The sequence below is a fragment of the Ursus arctos genome, unplaced genomic scaffold (assembly GCF_023065955.2).
Source record: "Ursus arctos isolate Adak ecotype North America unplaced genomic scaffold, UrsArc2.0 scaffold_10, whole genome shotgun sequence".
Taxonomy (NCBI): domain Eukaryota; kingdom Metazoa; phylum Chordata; class Mammalia; order Carnivora; family Ursidae; genus Ursus; species Ursus arctos.
Window position 1 is genome coordinate 68,109,368 of NW_026622764.1, and position 13,886 is coordinate 68,123,253.

The window sequence follows — 13,886 nt, forward strand, 5'->3', positions numbered from 1 at the left end:
TATATTTTAAAATATGTAACAATACATAGCAGTACATGCTGGCTTGCCAGACCAATTACTTTTCAGCAATTAGAACTTTCTCTCTCATTAAATGCATAGTAAATGTTTGATTTGTATCTATAAGAGAAGATGATGTTAGCTGAATCTATTGTGGCAATCATTGCACAATGTATGTAAATCAAGCCATCATGCCGTATGCCTTCAACTTACGCAGTGATGCCCGTCAATTATTCCTCAATAAAACTAGGAAAAGATATCAAACAAGTTTCTTCCAAGTGAAAGAGCAACTGATGTAATTTAATAGTCCTTTGTTAAGATGTAGCTTTTCAGTACACTTTGCCAAAAATGAGTTGGGGAATAACTCAATAACTGGATGACATATCATCTAATTATTTGCTTTCAAGAAAATCAAAAGACTAACCCAACCAAGTTGTCAGCTGCTCAATCATAAAAATCACCTTGTAACTTTTGGTGTATAACTCAGAAAGAGTTCAAAGTCTTGAGCGACAACGCCACACTTAACTCCTTTCATTCACATCTACTTATTTATGTGAACAAGTTTGCTCAACACTAGCATCTAAAATTGAAAAATAAACATGAGAAGCAGGAAAAAAATTGATGCTGACTGCAGTCCTGCTCCAAAAATAACACTTAAAACTGGATACATAAATTAATTGCGAACAGAACAGTCACATTCATCTCATTAAGTTACAGTTTCAAAAAAATTTACTTTTTGTGTTTGGTAATTATTAACATTTGTAATGTATTTATTGCTTTGAGCAATTGTGAACTAAAAATAATTGCGATAAGTCAATACTTAGGGTCACATAGTATGTTTAAAAATTAATTTCAATTAATATACTAAAATAGTTCCAACAAAGTATAATGGAATGATCAATAAATTGCTCTCAGACACAAAATGTATTACAGCAGGGTAAAATTCTATGGAGGAAGTGGAGTGGAATAAGAGTTCAAGAAGCAAAAGGAATGAGATAAATGGTCTATTAAAGAAGAGTGTGTGTGTTTTTTAAAAAGATCATAGCAAGTATCAGTTTGTTAAGGTGTTTAGGTTACCCATTGGCTATGTTTTTTTTAAATGACTTAATAGTTTTATTTTTGAATGTCAATGTTTAGGATGGGCTATGCATTTTATCTTTCACAATTATTTTAATTGACAATGAAAACTTTTCTGTGAACTTAAAAAATATGCAAACTTGAAGACCACTGACCTAGACTCCATTAGTACCCATTTGTTTTTGGCTTTTATCCCAAATGTTTCTTCTTGAGACAACTGTTACTGACTGGGAAGCTGGCATGATCATTATTGTCAGATGATAAATCTCCCAGTTAGGGGACATAATGTAACTCAGTGGGATAGCCAGTAACTCCGATATCAAGAGTCTTGCAGACCTGTAGTATTTGAAAGTCTATCAGATATTATGCTAGGGGGAAAATTTAATGAAAAATTTTGAATAACTTCTTGATGCTAGTCACTGTCCTAGTGCTTTCAATCCATCCTCAGAGCAACCACTTGAGTCAGGGATCAACATGTCCACTTCACCAATCATAAAACTGAGCCATAGATGGCTTGTTGGCTGCCAAAGGTAGCAGAGATAATAAGGGGTAGAGCAGGAAGCAGAGGTTAAACCCATTTCTGCCTGACTCTTCAGCCGTGGTCTTGCCCATACTCCATGTGACTTCTCAACAACTTGAACTTTTGGGGTGAAAAGATCCTCTTTATTGGAAACATTTCACCCAGGCAGGTGAAGTTTCTCCATGCTGGTTTCCCAACTACCACGGATGCAATGAACAATGACAGGGCTTTCCTGTTTCCACTCTCACTCACCCACCAACGAGCTTAAAGAGGCAGCGGATGGACAGAAATTCCCACCACTCACAATTCAGGTGGAAATGGAAAATTTGCAAGCCATCTGAGGAAGCAGTAAGTGGAGGAGGAAAGCTAAGGGTGAGGGGGTTATGGACGTCCAGCTTCCAAGACCAACCATTGGTGATGGAAGTGCTAACAATTCTTCATTTAGCCATTCATCCGATTGTCATTGCCTGCCTACTATGTACCAGGTAATGGATTCAATTCATACTCTGTGTTCAGGTAGCACGATTCTATTAACCTATATACTGGCTCAGTCGTAAAGCATGACCCACAGTGACTTTATGAAGGATCCAGGTGTTCCTTTTCTTAGTTCTCCTGTAGGAGGTCTGGAGACTGTCTTACGGGGGGAAGGCTATCTGCTGCTTGGAGGAGCACCGCGCATGTAATAGGCTCTACATGCATACAGTTTTATAAGCCTTCTCTGATTACTCTTTCTCTTGGTTTTGGGCTCTGAAGAATAGAATACAGGTGAACAGTTTCAGGTGTGTACATCCACCTGACACAAATTGGGATCTACCGAGTTAAAGCAGGCACGGCTCCAGGCTTGGGCGTGTATGCAGTCCTCATGGTGGTGGCGTAGGAATCCCAGGTGGCATCGCCTGCCAAAAGCACAACCAAACAGTTTGAAATGTGGCAAGCCAGAATATTTCTGTGCTATGTTGTTTTAATAATTAAAATAATTTTGCAAGAGAAAAACATTTTTTGGATAGTGATTTAAAGTCTAAAGGAATAAAGGCCAACTTGCGGCCTCTTATAGGAAAGAGGAAAGCTCAACTGAGTGAGCTGAGCTCCTCCCTAAATAGAAATAAGTCCGGGGCACCTGGGTGGCACAGCGGTTAAGCGTCTGCCTTCGGCTCAGGGCGTGATCCCGGCATTGTGGGATCGAGCCCCACATCAGGCTCCTCTGCTATGAGCCTGTTTCTTCCTCTCCCACTCCCCCTGCTTGTGTTCCCTCTCTCGCTGGCTGTCTCTATCTCTGTCAAATAAATAAATAAAAAAATCTTTTAAAAATTTTTTTAAAAAATTAAATAAAAAGAAATAAGTCCACTGTTTTTCCCCAGAACTCATACATGCTATTTTAAAGAGTTCAAGCAACACGTAAAAATATAAAACAGAAAGATTGTTTGAGGTGCTATAGCTTTAAGAGGCCCACGATGACTTTAGTGACTAACTTCTCAGGCATCGTGGTAGATAAACCTATACACACGTGGCATGATTTTACACGAAGTTTACATGTCCGTTTTATCCCGGGCCCCTTCTCCTCTCTACTTCCTCCCTCGGCTCATTATCACCCTCCTCCTCAGCCTTCCTCCCACCCCATGTCAACAACTGTGCTGGTTTCTTTCATGCTTTAACATCGCTGATACAATGATCTAGAGATTTATATATACATATATAAGTACTCGGACATTGGGTTTTAGTTTTCACCATCTTGTTTTATAAAAGTGGGCTTATAATTCACCAAGTGTCCTTTGCTTCTGTCACTGAACAGGGTCATATGGGAAAGCCCTCTAACTCATCCGGAGGCGCTCTAATGCATTCTTTGTCACGACTTTGCAGGATTCCTCAGCACCGGTGAGATTTAAAGCTGTGAGCGCTGGTGGGATCAACAAGAGAGGGAGGGTAGCTGAAGCCTTTGGAATGCGAACGTCAAGGGTTTCGGGCGGTGGGGGGGGGGGGGGCGCCTGGGTGGCACAGCGGTTAAGCGTCTGCCTTCGGCTCAGGGCGTGATCCTGGCGTTCTGGGATCGAGCCCCACATCAGGCTCCTCTGCTATGAGCCTGCTTCTTCTTCTCCCACTCCCCCTGCCTGTGTTCCCTCTCTCGCTGGCTGTCTCTATCTCTGTCAAATAAATAAATAAAATCTTAAAAAAAAAAAAAAAGGGTTTGGGGAAGGAGAATCAGAGGAGGAGGCCTAGAAGAGCTGTCAGCAAGGGCAGAGGAACACCAGGGCATGTGGTGCCCCGAAGGCCGCAGGAGGGAGGGGTTTCCAGGAGGCGGGGAGGAGGGATCACCTAGGGCAAATGCTGCTGGCTGGGCCCAGGAGCACGGGGACAGAGAATTAACCACGGTATACATGCTCACAACAGCAGAATTCATCTGCTCCAACCTCCCATAGTACCACCACACTCCTTGGGAGTAAAGGTTTTAAATTTAACTCAGTCGTCCTCTGATTCTTCCTTCCTGGCCAATTCACCTATTTACATTTCACTGGGACTGGGTTGAAAGGGTCCCCTTTAATGTCTGAACACACTGCGGTCGGGGTCTAGCACTCACTGGAGCCTCCTCGTTGCCTGTGATGTCCCCACTCGTGCATCTTAAATATAATTGCTAGAAAGTATTCTTCTCGAATACGTCTTCAGTTTCCAAATAACCCTAAAATCTGCATGCACTGCCTAGCATATAGTTTTTGCTGTGTGTGTACTTCTTCCTGTTTCATCTCCCCATCTCTCAACCAGCTCTTGTTTCCGATTGAACAGGCCCTTGGGTGCAGCCAGGCAGCTGGACGTGCTCACCCGTGACAGTGTCCCCACCGCCTTCCCGCTGGTGGGGATTCGCCTCCGGCAGCTTCCCCCGTCTAACAAAAGTCTAGCCCCTGCAGGCTCCACTCCGTGCCTCTGCTCACACGCACTCCGGGTGTCCCCGCCCTGATCCCACTCGGCGAGAAATGACGTTCTGGTCTGACGCCGCTGCTTTAGTGGGAGTCACTTCGTGCTTTCAAGCATTTTGTTCCAATTGTAGAATTAAATGTTCTTTGTTCAGAGAATTCCAAGTATGGACAAGTAAGTGGGAAGAAATTGGGAGGCAGAGCTGAGCTTAAAAGAAAACTTCGCTTAGCCTGATTTGAACCTCGAAGTGCAACTCTTGCAAGGCTCAGGAAAGACCCTCTGCACAGAGAGCACACATCATTGCCCCCTCTTTTTCCTAAAGCAAACAACACTAACCCCAGCCAGGCCAACGTCCTGCTAGGCCCACACATGCCTCAAAACCCCTGGTAACACAGTGTCCAGGTGACATCTCCCCATCAACCACAGACAAGCCAGATATACCTCTGCGTGTCCCTGTCTGTGGCCTGTCCCCTTTCTGAGGACAGACTGGGGGCTGGCAGCCTCCTATTGCTAAGATCCTATTCCAGAAGGCATCAGGTGCAGGAGAGGCCATGCCCAGCTGCCTCTAGGACCTGACAGCAAGTGGACCTCCCTCTCCCTAATTCTAACCCGCTTGGATGACTAAAATGATGAGATGCGTAATTTCCAGTACATCTTCCTACAATTTTTTGTTTAATGACTTTTCTTACTAAACATTTCTTACGTCAGGTCTGAGTCTATGCTTCCTATTTCCATTGACACAGCTTCTGAAAATACAATGTGATTAGAATTGATCCTCTTCCTTAACAGAAATAATAACTTCAAAGTCTATAATCATTATATTCTAAACACGTGTTTCTAGAATGTGCCACCACTTGCCTTTGCATACATTCTCGGTAAGTGTCTCAGTGTTTTTCCCTGTAACCCTGTGTCCACCTCTCCCAGGATTCTGTCTTCCTGTTTCTACCTTCTCTCATTTTCTGTTCTTTCTGCAGTGAAGTCCTGAACCCCTCCAGTGAACCAAGCCCCCTACTGGGCCCGAGGACAGAGAGATTCTGTCCTGGCCTTGGGGAACTCCCAGGTGAGTAGAGGAGACAGCAAATACCCAGTGAGCACAAACTTAGAGATGTGCTGCTGGGCCGTGTGCCGTGGGAGCTCCCAAGGAAGGTGTCATTCTTTCTGGGTGGATGAGAGAAGGGGTGTCGAGGGTGGGTCCAGGAGGTACTTCATAGAATAGGTAACATCTGAGCTGGGACTTGAAGTCGGGGTTGGACAGGGACCACAGGAGGACGCGGAGTGTAGCATTTTTCGGAGGAAGGGGCATGAGCTATGAGTCTGCGACCCGGCAAGTGGCCCAATGTGAGCGAGGCAGAGGAAGACGTGGCCAGTGGCAGGTCAGCGAGGCCTGGTTTCCCCTGCTCTACCCTGGCGCTCTATTATCCTTGGAGATATTCACAATTATAAAATAGTAACGAGCACGCGCATATTATATTACCCTTTACAGAGTGTTTGCACGTAGGGAATCTTGCTTTATCCTCCATAATAGCCCAACAGATGGGCAGGTATGAACAGTACCTGATAATTCTAGGTTTGCCTTGTGGTTGGGAGGATTAAAGGGGATGGCAAATGCAAGCATTTAGAGTGGGCTGAACGGGAACCCAAAAGATACACCACATCCAAACCCCAGAACCTGCGACTGGTACCAAAGAAGGAAAAAGGGCCTGTGCAGATGCAGTTAAGGATCGCGAGATGAGCAGATCATGCTGGATTATTGGTGGGCCCCACATGCCATTTTGCTGTCCTCATGAGAGGCGGAGGGAGAGTTCACACAGGAGAGTAGGCGATGTGACCGTGGAGGCACAGACTACCGTGAGGAGGCCCCCAGAAGATGCAAGGGGCAAGAAAGGGTTCTGCCCCCGAGCTACTGCTGGGAGTGCAGCCAGGCCAGCACCTTCATTCTGGGCTTCTGGCCTGCAGAATGTGAGACAATAAGTTTCCTTTGTTCCAAGCCGCCAGTCCATGGTTATTAAGGGCGGTCCTTCAACCTGATACAGCAATTACAAGCCCGTATCCAGTAACGGTTCAGTAGCAAGCAGCCCATGGTAGTCATTGTCCACGTCATCTTATTTTTGGATCAAAGCTAGGCAGTGACACCTCAGTCCCACCTTTTGGAGAGTGACACTTCTAGCAATGGAAGACAGAGTGGCAGAGAGCGCCTCGTAGAGCCCCAAGACTGGGCACGAAGAGTCAAACTCACCCACAGGAAGGGGAACTTTGGGGGCAGAATCGATGAGCCTTGCTGATCAAAGTGAGATGTCAACGAAGCTGCCCTCCCTTCTCCCTTGAGCAGCTGGCACCCTCCTAACAGCCTCCAAAGTCTGGGAGGACAAGGAGTGTAATTTTGTACATATTAGTTCAAGGCCCTTCTGTGACATCCAAATGAAACTGTCTGGTAATCGGTTGGATACTTAGGTTTGAAAATTAGGAGTGAGTGAGAGAGAAGATTAGAAAGCCATCGGCATGTTTCCGTAGGCTTGAAGCCCTCGGTAGGATACGGCCACCACGCAGATGTAAACCTAGACGGATAGATCTTGGAGGACTCTCACATCCCCCAGACAAGAAGGGGGAGAGGAGACAGCGGAAGAAACCAAGACAGGTGGCTGGAAAGAGAGGAGGAGATTCGAAAGGAATGCAGTGGGGGAATCCTGGGAAGGAGGTTCTCCCCCACCCCACCCCCCCGCCTCTCTTTTTTGCTTTGTTATCATACAGAAACAGCGAGTTTTCAATATATTGTGTACGAATTAAGTATTTTCATTTTCTATCCTTAATTTTACAAAGCGATGAATGGAATGAAAATATGCATTTCATTCGTGCTGGTGGGTCTACAATTCTAGAGAATTCACAGGTGAACAGTTTCCACCGCCCTGTAGCCACCATGGAATCACAATTACCCAGCTAGAGGGCTGCGGTGAGTTATTACCGCCATGAGAGAGGCCAGGATGGAGCTGACTACACAGTAATCATGCCACTAGCATCACAGCTAGAATGGCTCTCCCTCCATGGACAAAAAAAGCTGACTTTGTAAACCTGCTGCATTTGCATGCAAAATTAGCATTAAAAGCTCTACCTCTGTTAAATGCAAAATCACGTTGAAAGAGAAATCAGCAAAGGTTAGGTAAAGTGGCAGCTGAAGGCCAAGTTCCCAGCCTCTGCTACAACCACGTGGGGGGATGCTGTCTCCGCAGATCCGCTTAGGCGCCCCGCATGCTGCACCTCCACGCCTTCTGTGCTGTTCCCTACATTCGGCATGGGGACGGGTCTCTGCTGGGTCTGCTGTCTTCAGAGCGTTTGACCTCTGTACCTTCTTTGTCTTGGACATTGTTCTCCTGGAAAGGCACTATTCCCTCCCTTCTCCTGTAACCTCCTAGGCACTTCGTGGGGGGGTGTTTAAAAACACCTGCGCGGTTTAGGGAAAGGATCTGCAGAAATATGGCGAAGGGCTGTAGAAGGGCTGTAGGAGGGACAAGGTCATGAACACCTCACTCTCTCTGACTCCCAGACTCTCCATGAATTGAGTCCCACCCGGAAGAGGGAGGCAAACACCCTTGCAGACCGAAGCAGCCTTTGTTTTAGTGTACCGCATTCCCAGGAAAAAGCCCGTCCCCCGCTGACCCGCAGGGTCCGCAGCCTTACTTGGCTGAATCTTGTGGCCGCTTGGAGAGGGGCACGCGACCTCGGGCCCAGGCTGTGCCATTCTTGCTCAAAAGAGGCCGTGGCGGTGCCCTCTGCTCCTGCTGGACTGGGTGCTGCGAGCTGCGCTCGGTTGCTTTGTGACGCGTTGCCATGGAGACGCGGGTCACTTCCCGCAGCTCAGCTGGGGGCGGACAGGTGCGGGAGGTGGAGAGCGAGCTTCATCAGGCAGGCTGGGGGACGCGGTGCGGAAAGCAGAGATGTGTTTCCAGTAAAATGGATACTTACTTTCGTGTATTCATATAGTTCTCGAAGTGAGCTTTCCTGAGCATTGTCTTGTCTATCGGGGGAGTAGGTTGAGAAGAAAGTAGTATTGTCAGATTTGCAACTGCAAATTTTCATCTCTTCGTAACTTTCAACTTAAGTGACTGTGGGCAAAGCTGTCCTAGATCTTTTCATTAAGAAGGAAACAAGAGTGAGCAGGGATGTGTGCGACACCTTTCTCCCCAGGGGAGGTTTCTGGCAGGAACCATTGTGTTTTGTGATTGTCAACTTAATTGTTCTATCCCCACAGACTCAGCTGTCTTTCTCCCCGCCCCCGTGTGTGTTACAGTTTTCCCAGCATTTGGAGGGTCTTTTGTCTTCATATGCTTGGCAACGACCTCGGTAGTTTGACACATAGTAGGCGCTTAGTAAATCTGAATGCTTCCAGGCTAGGACACAGCTATTAGCCACCTGGGTGCAAAGAAAAGAGAGGAAGTACTCATTACAGACTGCTGGCAACATATTCAGAAAGCAATTTACAACCATTCCTTCTCTGCAAAGGGGTTATTCGAAAGTAGGACTTTCCGTGAAGGTGATGTTTTAAAAAAGGAGTTTATCAAAGGACACAGAATAGTCATCAAAGCAAGCATCCCAAGTGCATAAGCAAGGTATTGCTTAAAAATGAAGAACTAAAGCAGAATTTTTATCCATATGATGCAACACATATAACACATTCTAGACTCTCAAATTTTATAGCTGTGAATGGTGGTGGAGCACAGAGAAGGTATAGAGTTCTGTCGATATTATTAAAAGGAATGAGTCTAAATTAGGATTTAGTAGTGGCATCTAAATGAGGAATATCACACCCAATAACAGATTACTGTCTGAAAATGGCAGAGCTAATTAGCATAGCATAATTTAAGAAAAATATTTTTTTAAAACAGAGCAGGGAGTCTATAGAATTTTGAAAGTGAATTCTTATTAATATCTTACATTTGTCTCCTCTTAGGCAAGCTGTGAAATTGTGGCCTACGCACCGAATCGGGAGCTGGGAGATCTCTGTACTTTCTACCTGGAGCCCTTGGGATCAAGCAGATACTTCTCTGAGCCCCAATTTATCCGTAAAATGATTATACCAGTGCCTGCCTCACCGGGCTGTAAAGATGAATAATGAATAATTCTTACAATAATTTATAAATTATAAAGCCGCATAAACCTAAGGTATTGCTCTTTTGTCTTACTGCTATTCTGAGCTTCATTCTTTTTATAGTCTTTCATTCCCGCTTCAAAATGGATTTTTGGTACAAGTCCATTTTATCACGACCAGTATAGCACTATTCCTGCCTCTGAATTTGGGTTGCTTGAGGCAACCCCTTTCAATGATTAAGATGATTTTTTTTTTTTCCTTTCTTCTTTCCCTCCACAAACACTGTCTGGGCCCTGAAAACGAGCTGCATGATGACATTAAGGGCGATGCCCTGGATATTATGGGAGCTTGGGGAGCTGGTCCTAGAACAGGAAATGCCCAAGCTGAGTTCTCAAGGATGCCTAGGAGGCAACCAGGGGCAGAGGGAGAGCTGCCACCAGGCGGAGCAAAGGCCCAGGAGGCAGGGGACAGCACAGGATTGCCCCACTGGAAAGAGTGACGGGGTTTGCTGAGGAACACTGAGGCAAAGGCCACGTGGGCCGTGCTGGGAAGTTGGGCTTCCCATGAGCGGGAGGAGCATTCCTTGGAGTGGGTTACAGCAACGGAGTGAAGGGATCAGCTCAGAAGCTTGCACAAGGGGCGCCTGGGTGGCACAGTCGTTAGGCATCTGCCTTCGGCTCAGGGCGTGATCCCGGCGTTCTGGGATCGAGCCCCACATCAGGCTTCTCCGCTGGGAGCCTGCTTCTTCCTCTCCCACTCCCCCTGCTTGTGTTCCCTCTCTCGCTGGCTGTCTCTCTCTGCCAAATAAATAAATAAAATCTTAAAAAAAAAAAAAAAAAGAAGAAGCAGCTTGCACAAATCCTGACCTCTTTGTCCAGGGGAAAGAGAAGCAAGATCAGCCCTATCACCTCCCAGGAAAAGTTCACCATTCAGCAATTAAGATGTGCCGGTTACTAATATGCCTTTTACAGAGTTTCAAATTGGTCAACAAACAATTTGAGAGTAGTTGTATTGAATGGGCTAAATGTTAAATGGTCGTTTCCAATTTAAATTGTGATAATAAATTTCTTCCCACATACGTACACACATACACATACACACAGAGGTAACAGGATGTGAAGGAGTAGTGACAGGTGGGTGGTAGAGGGAGAGGGCAGCAGGGACAGAACACCGAGCTTTTGGCTGTGAAGCAGAAGGAAGTTTCCAGCTGGAGGAGAGGGAGTAGGTCACCTAGAGAGTTAATACCCAAATGAGAGAGGCGGCACCAAGTTCATAGGCCAGGGCTAAGAAGCAGGGAGAGAGATGGAGCTTGCCCGCCGCTGTGGAAAGAGCAGATGGGGCCCAGACCTGGAGAAGACGGACGTGCTCCTCGTCAAAATGAGCGTGACCACCAACACCTGGGCATCTTGAAAACACGGGTTCTGACTCAGGAAGTCAGGCGGGGCCTGAGATTCTGCTTTTCTAACAAGATCCCCAGATGATTCATAAAGTTTGAGACACGCGGATCCAGAGCCTGGTCCAAGGACCAGCAGCCTCTGCATCACCCAGGAGAGGAGCTTGTTAGAAGGCAGACCTACTGAGTTAGAGTCTGCAGCGTAGCAAGACCTCCAAGAGATTCCTAGGCACATTCAACTCGGAGAAGCTCTGCTCCAGGAAATACGACAGGCAAGGGTGTCTCTGAATGAGAAGGAGAATGGGAAATTAGTTGATAGGAGAATTCAAAGAGCAAGCCAACAAAGGATGTGTAAAAGATTCGGCAGGGGACTGCCTCCAAAAACCCGGGAGATGTCACAGATGATCTCCAGTGTTCCCCAAGAACTTCGCATATGGGTATACTGAGTCAAGTTTCTCTGGCTTGGTACATTTGGGCAGAAGCCTTTCTATTACTAAGTAATATGCAATGCTTTTATTCAAGTGTCTTCATGTTTAAAAAAATCATACTGCTTTTTCTCCTTTGTTTTAGCTGATTGATAAATTCATAAAATATTTTCTCAATTTCTGTGATGGAGTCTATTATTCAGGGTTTCCTAGAGAAACAAACCAATAGAGTGAGTGTGTGTGTGTGTGTGTGTGTGTGTGTGTGTGTGTGTGTGTCTATAGAGAGAGACTTATTTCATTCTAAGGAATTGGCTTACACAGTTGTGCAGCCTGACAAGTCCAAAATCTGCAAAGGAGGCCAGTGGGTGGTGGGCCCAGGGCAGAGCAGACATTGCAGTTCAAGTTTGAAGGCCACCTGTGCAGATCTTCTGTTGCTCAGGGGAGGTCAGTCTTTTGTTCTATTCAGGCCTTCAATTGATTGGAGAGGTGCACTGATATTGCAGGGGGCAAGGGGGCAATTCTGTTTTACTTAAAGTCCACTAGCTTAAATATTAGTCTCATCCAAAAATACTCTTCTAGAAATATCAAGAATAATGTTTGGACACCATGGCCCAGACAAATTGACACATAAAATTAGCCATCACAGGTCCAGATCTTTCTGAAGTCACCAAATTCCTAAATGCCACTCGGAGGAGCTGTTAAGTAGTCAAGAATGATTGCCATCTTTTTACTGAAAGATCCAGAAAAGAAAATTCTACAATGTTCTCTATTTTGTTAGGACAGTCCACTCTAATGGGCAGATTCTAAGCCCTGCTTCTAATGTGCCACTTGCCAAACTTACTCGCATTTTATCCAAATAAAACCATAGCAGCAAGTCCAGACTGTTGATTCTATCAAAACCTTGTCAATCCAGTATAAACATCGCCTCCCTCCGCCCTCCCTGGTTCTTGTGCGTTCCTCTTCTTTGAACTCTTGAGAGGTTAAGTGGGCCAGGCCAGCCATTGGGTAATTACTAAGGCTTTACACTGTTGGCTCTTTCAAGTGTATTCAAGTAGTGAATATCAAGTGTGAACACTCTTTTTAAATCTGTTATACCAGCATTTACCCATCCAAATGAATGTTCTCTGCTTCAAAGTAATAATTTATTCTAATGACACTGCCGTTGCTTAAAGCATTTCTGAAATTCTTTAGAAACTCCCTTCAGAACTAGATGCATATTCTTTTGAATTTCTTAAATAGGGGCATAACTTGGCTCTTTGAAGATAGATTGGGGATTTGAAAGAGTAAAAAGACATTCACATTCGAGCTGATAATTAAGGTAGGCAATCACGTTGGGCAATGTTATCCTTTAGCCAAAAATCAAACTATAACCATGAGGTAATGAGAAAAAACCTCCTTCACTCTGTAGATAATGTCTGGATTTGCATTCTTGTTGGAATAAATTAATAGCCTCCAAGGTGACTCTTGGACTGAGAGCTTCAATAAATCAATCACTGGATCAATCGGTCCTCACGTATTTGTTTTAAAACTCAGTTTTACAGTTTTACGTCATTAATTTTACCTCCCAAACCGGATCCCTAAGTGTTTTAGATGTTCTCTTTTTTGAACTTCTCTCATAGCACTTATTTTATTGTTCTTCTTAGCTTGCACACCTGTCTTTTAAGACTGGACGCTCCCTGAAAGCCAGGGCTGTGCTTTAGACACCCTTGTGTCCCAGCCCCCACCTGAGCGCGCTACGCAGGGTAGCCACTCAATCACACGTGTTGAATGGATGACTTGAATGAATGGATGACCTGAATGAATGGATGACTTGAATGAATGGATGACTTGAATGAATGGATGACTTGAATGAAGGATGACTTGCCTAGATCATTGTTGTCCTATAGATTTCCCTTGATCTTGAACTGTTAAAATATCTGAATGAGGCTGCAGTTATACCCAGATTGAAGCCTCCTTGACCCAGAAAGATCTGTCCCGGTAGACTTTTCACCAAGTTTAAAGATTGCCCACTAGCACTTCTTCGTGACCCAGCCTAGTAATTACATTAGCACAATGTATATTCCCCTGGAAAGGGTTCATAAAACTTTGCTGAGTGAATACCGAATGGGTGAATGTATTAAATGAAAATTGCTTTTAATTCAACAACAACAACAAAAAGGTTTGAATTATAAAAGAAACCTTCCAGACCTTTTAGTCCATTCTCGGAGTGATTCCTGATGGTTTTTCTCAGTTCAGCTATTTTTAAGAAAATCTTCTCTGTCAACTTATGTGAACAGAGTCCCTATTTCCTTTAGGAAGCATTTAATATTTGATATCCAGCTAAGGTTTGTTTGCACTGGTATAAAACTTATTTTATTGTCAACATTCTTCATTTTGCACTGAGTTGAATAGCAAATGGTTAGCCTCTTCTGTTATTAAGGAACTTTGTTTCCTTTTGTGAGAGATCAGTTATCAAATTCTTTTTCTTTTCTGCAAATGCTTCAGAGACCC

General features: G+C 44.9%; 1 protein-coding gene across 10 annotated transcripts in view; it reads right to left on the reverse strand.

Annotated features, from left to right (window-relative positions):
• The window catches only part of TEX26 (testis expressed 26), a 35,649-nt gene extending 23,879 nt beyond the window's left edge, over window positions 1-11,770 (reverse strand). Inside the window, exons 1-5 of one of the 10 annotated variants that reach the window (XM_057309372.1) lie at window positions 11,156-11,770; window positions 10,926-11,039; window positions 8,456-8,902; window positions 8,171-8,351; window positions 2,409-2,490 (exon numbers count right to left, since the gene is read on the reverse strand). In XM_057309372.1, the coding sequence (XP_057165355.1) occupies window positions 2,409-2,490; window positions 8,171-8,231 (143 nt within the window). In that variant the 5' untranslated portion in view covers window positions 8,232-8,351; window positions 8,456-8,902; window positions 10,926-11,039; window positions 11,156-11,770. Of the gene's footprint in view, window positions 1-1,229; window positions 2,491-3,353; window positions 3,553-4,405; window positions 9,831-10,925 lie in introns of those variants that run through there. The other 9 variants (XM_057309375.1, XM_057309371.1, XM_057309367.1 and 6 more) reach the window with 9 other exon arrangements.
• Between the last annotated feature and the right edge of the window lie 2,116 nt (window positions 11,771-13,886).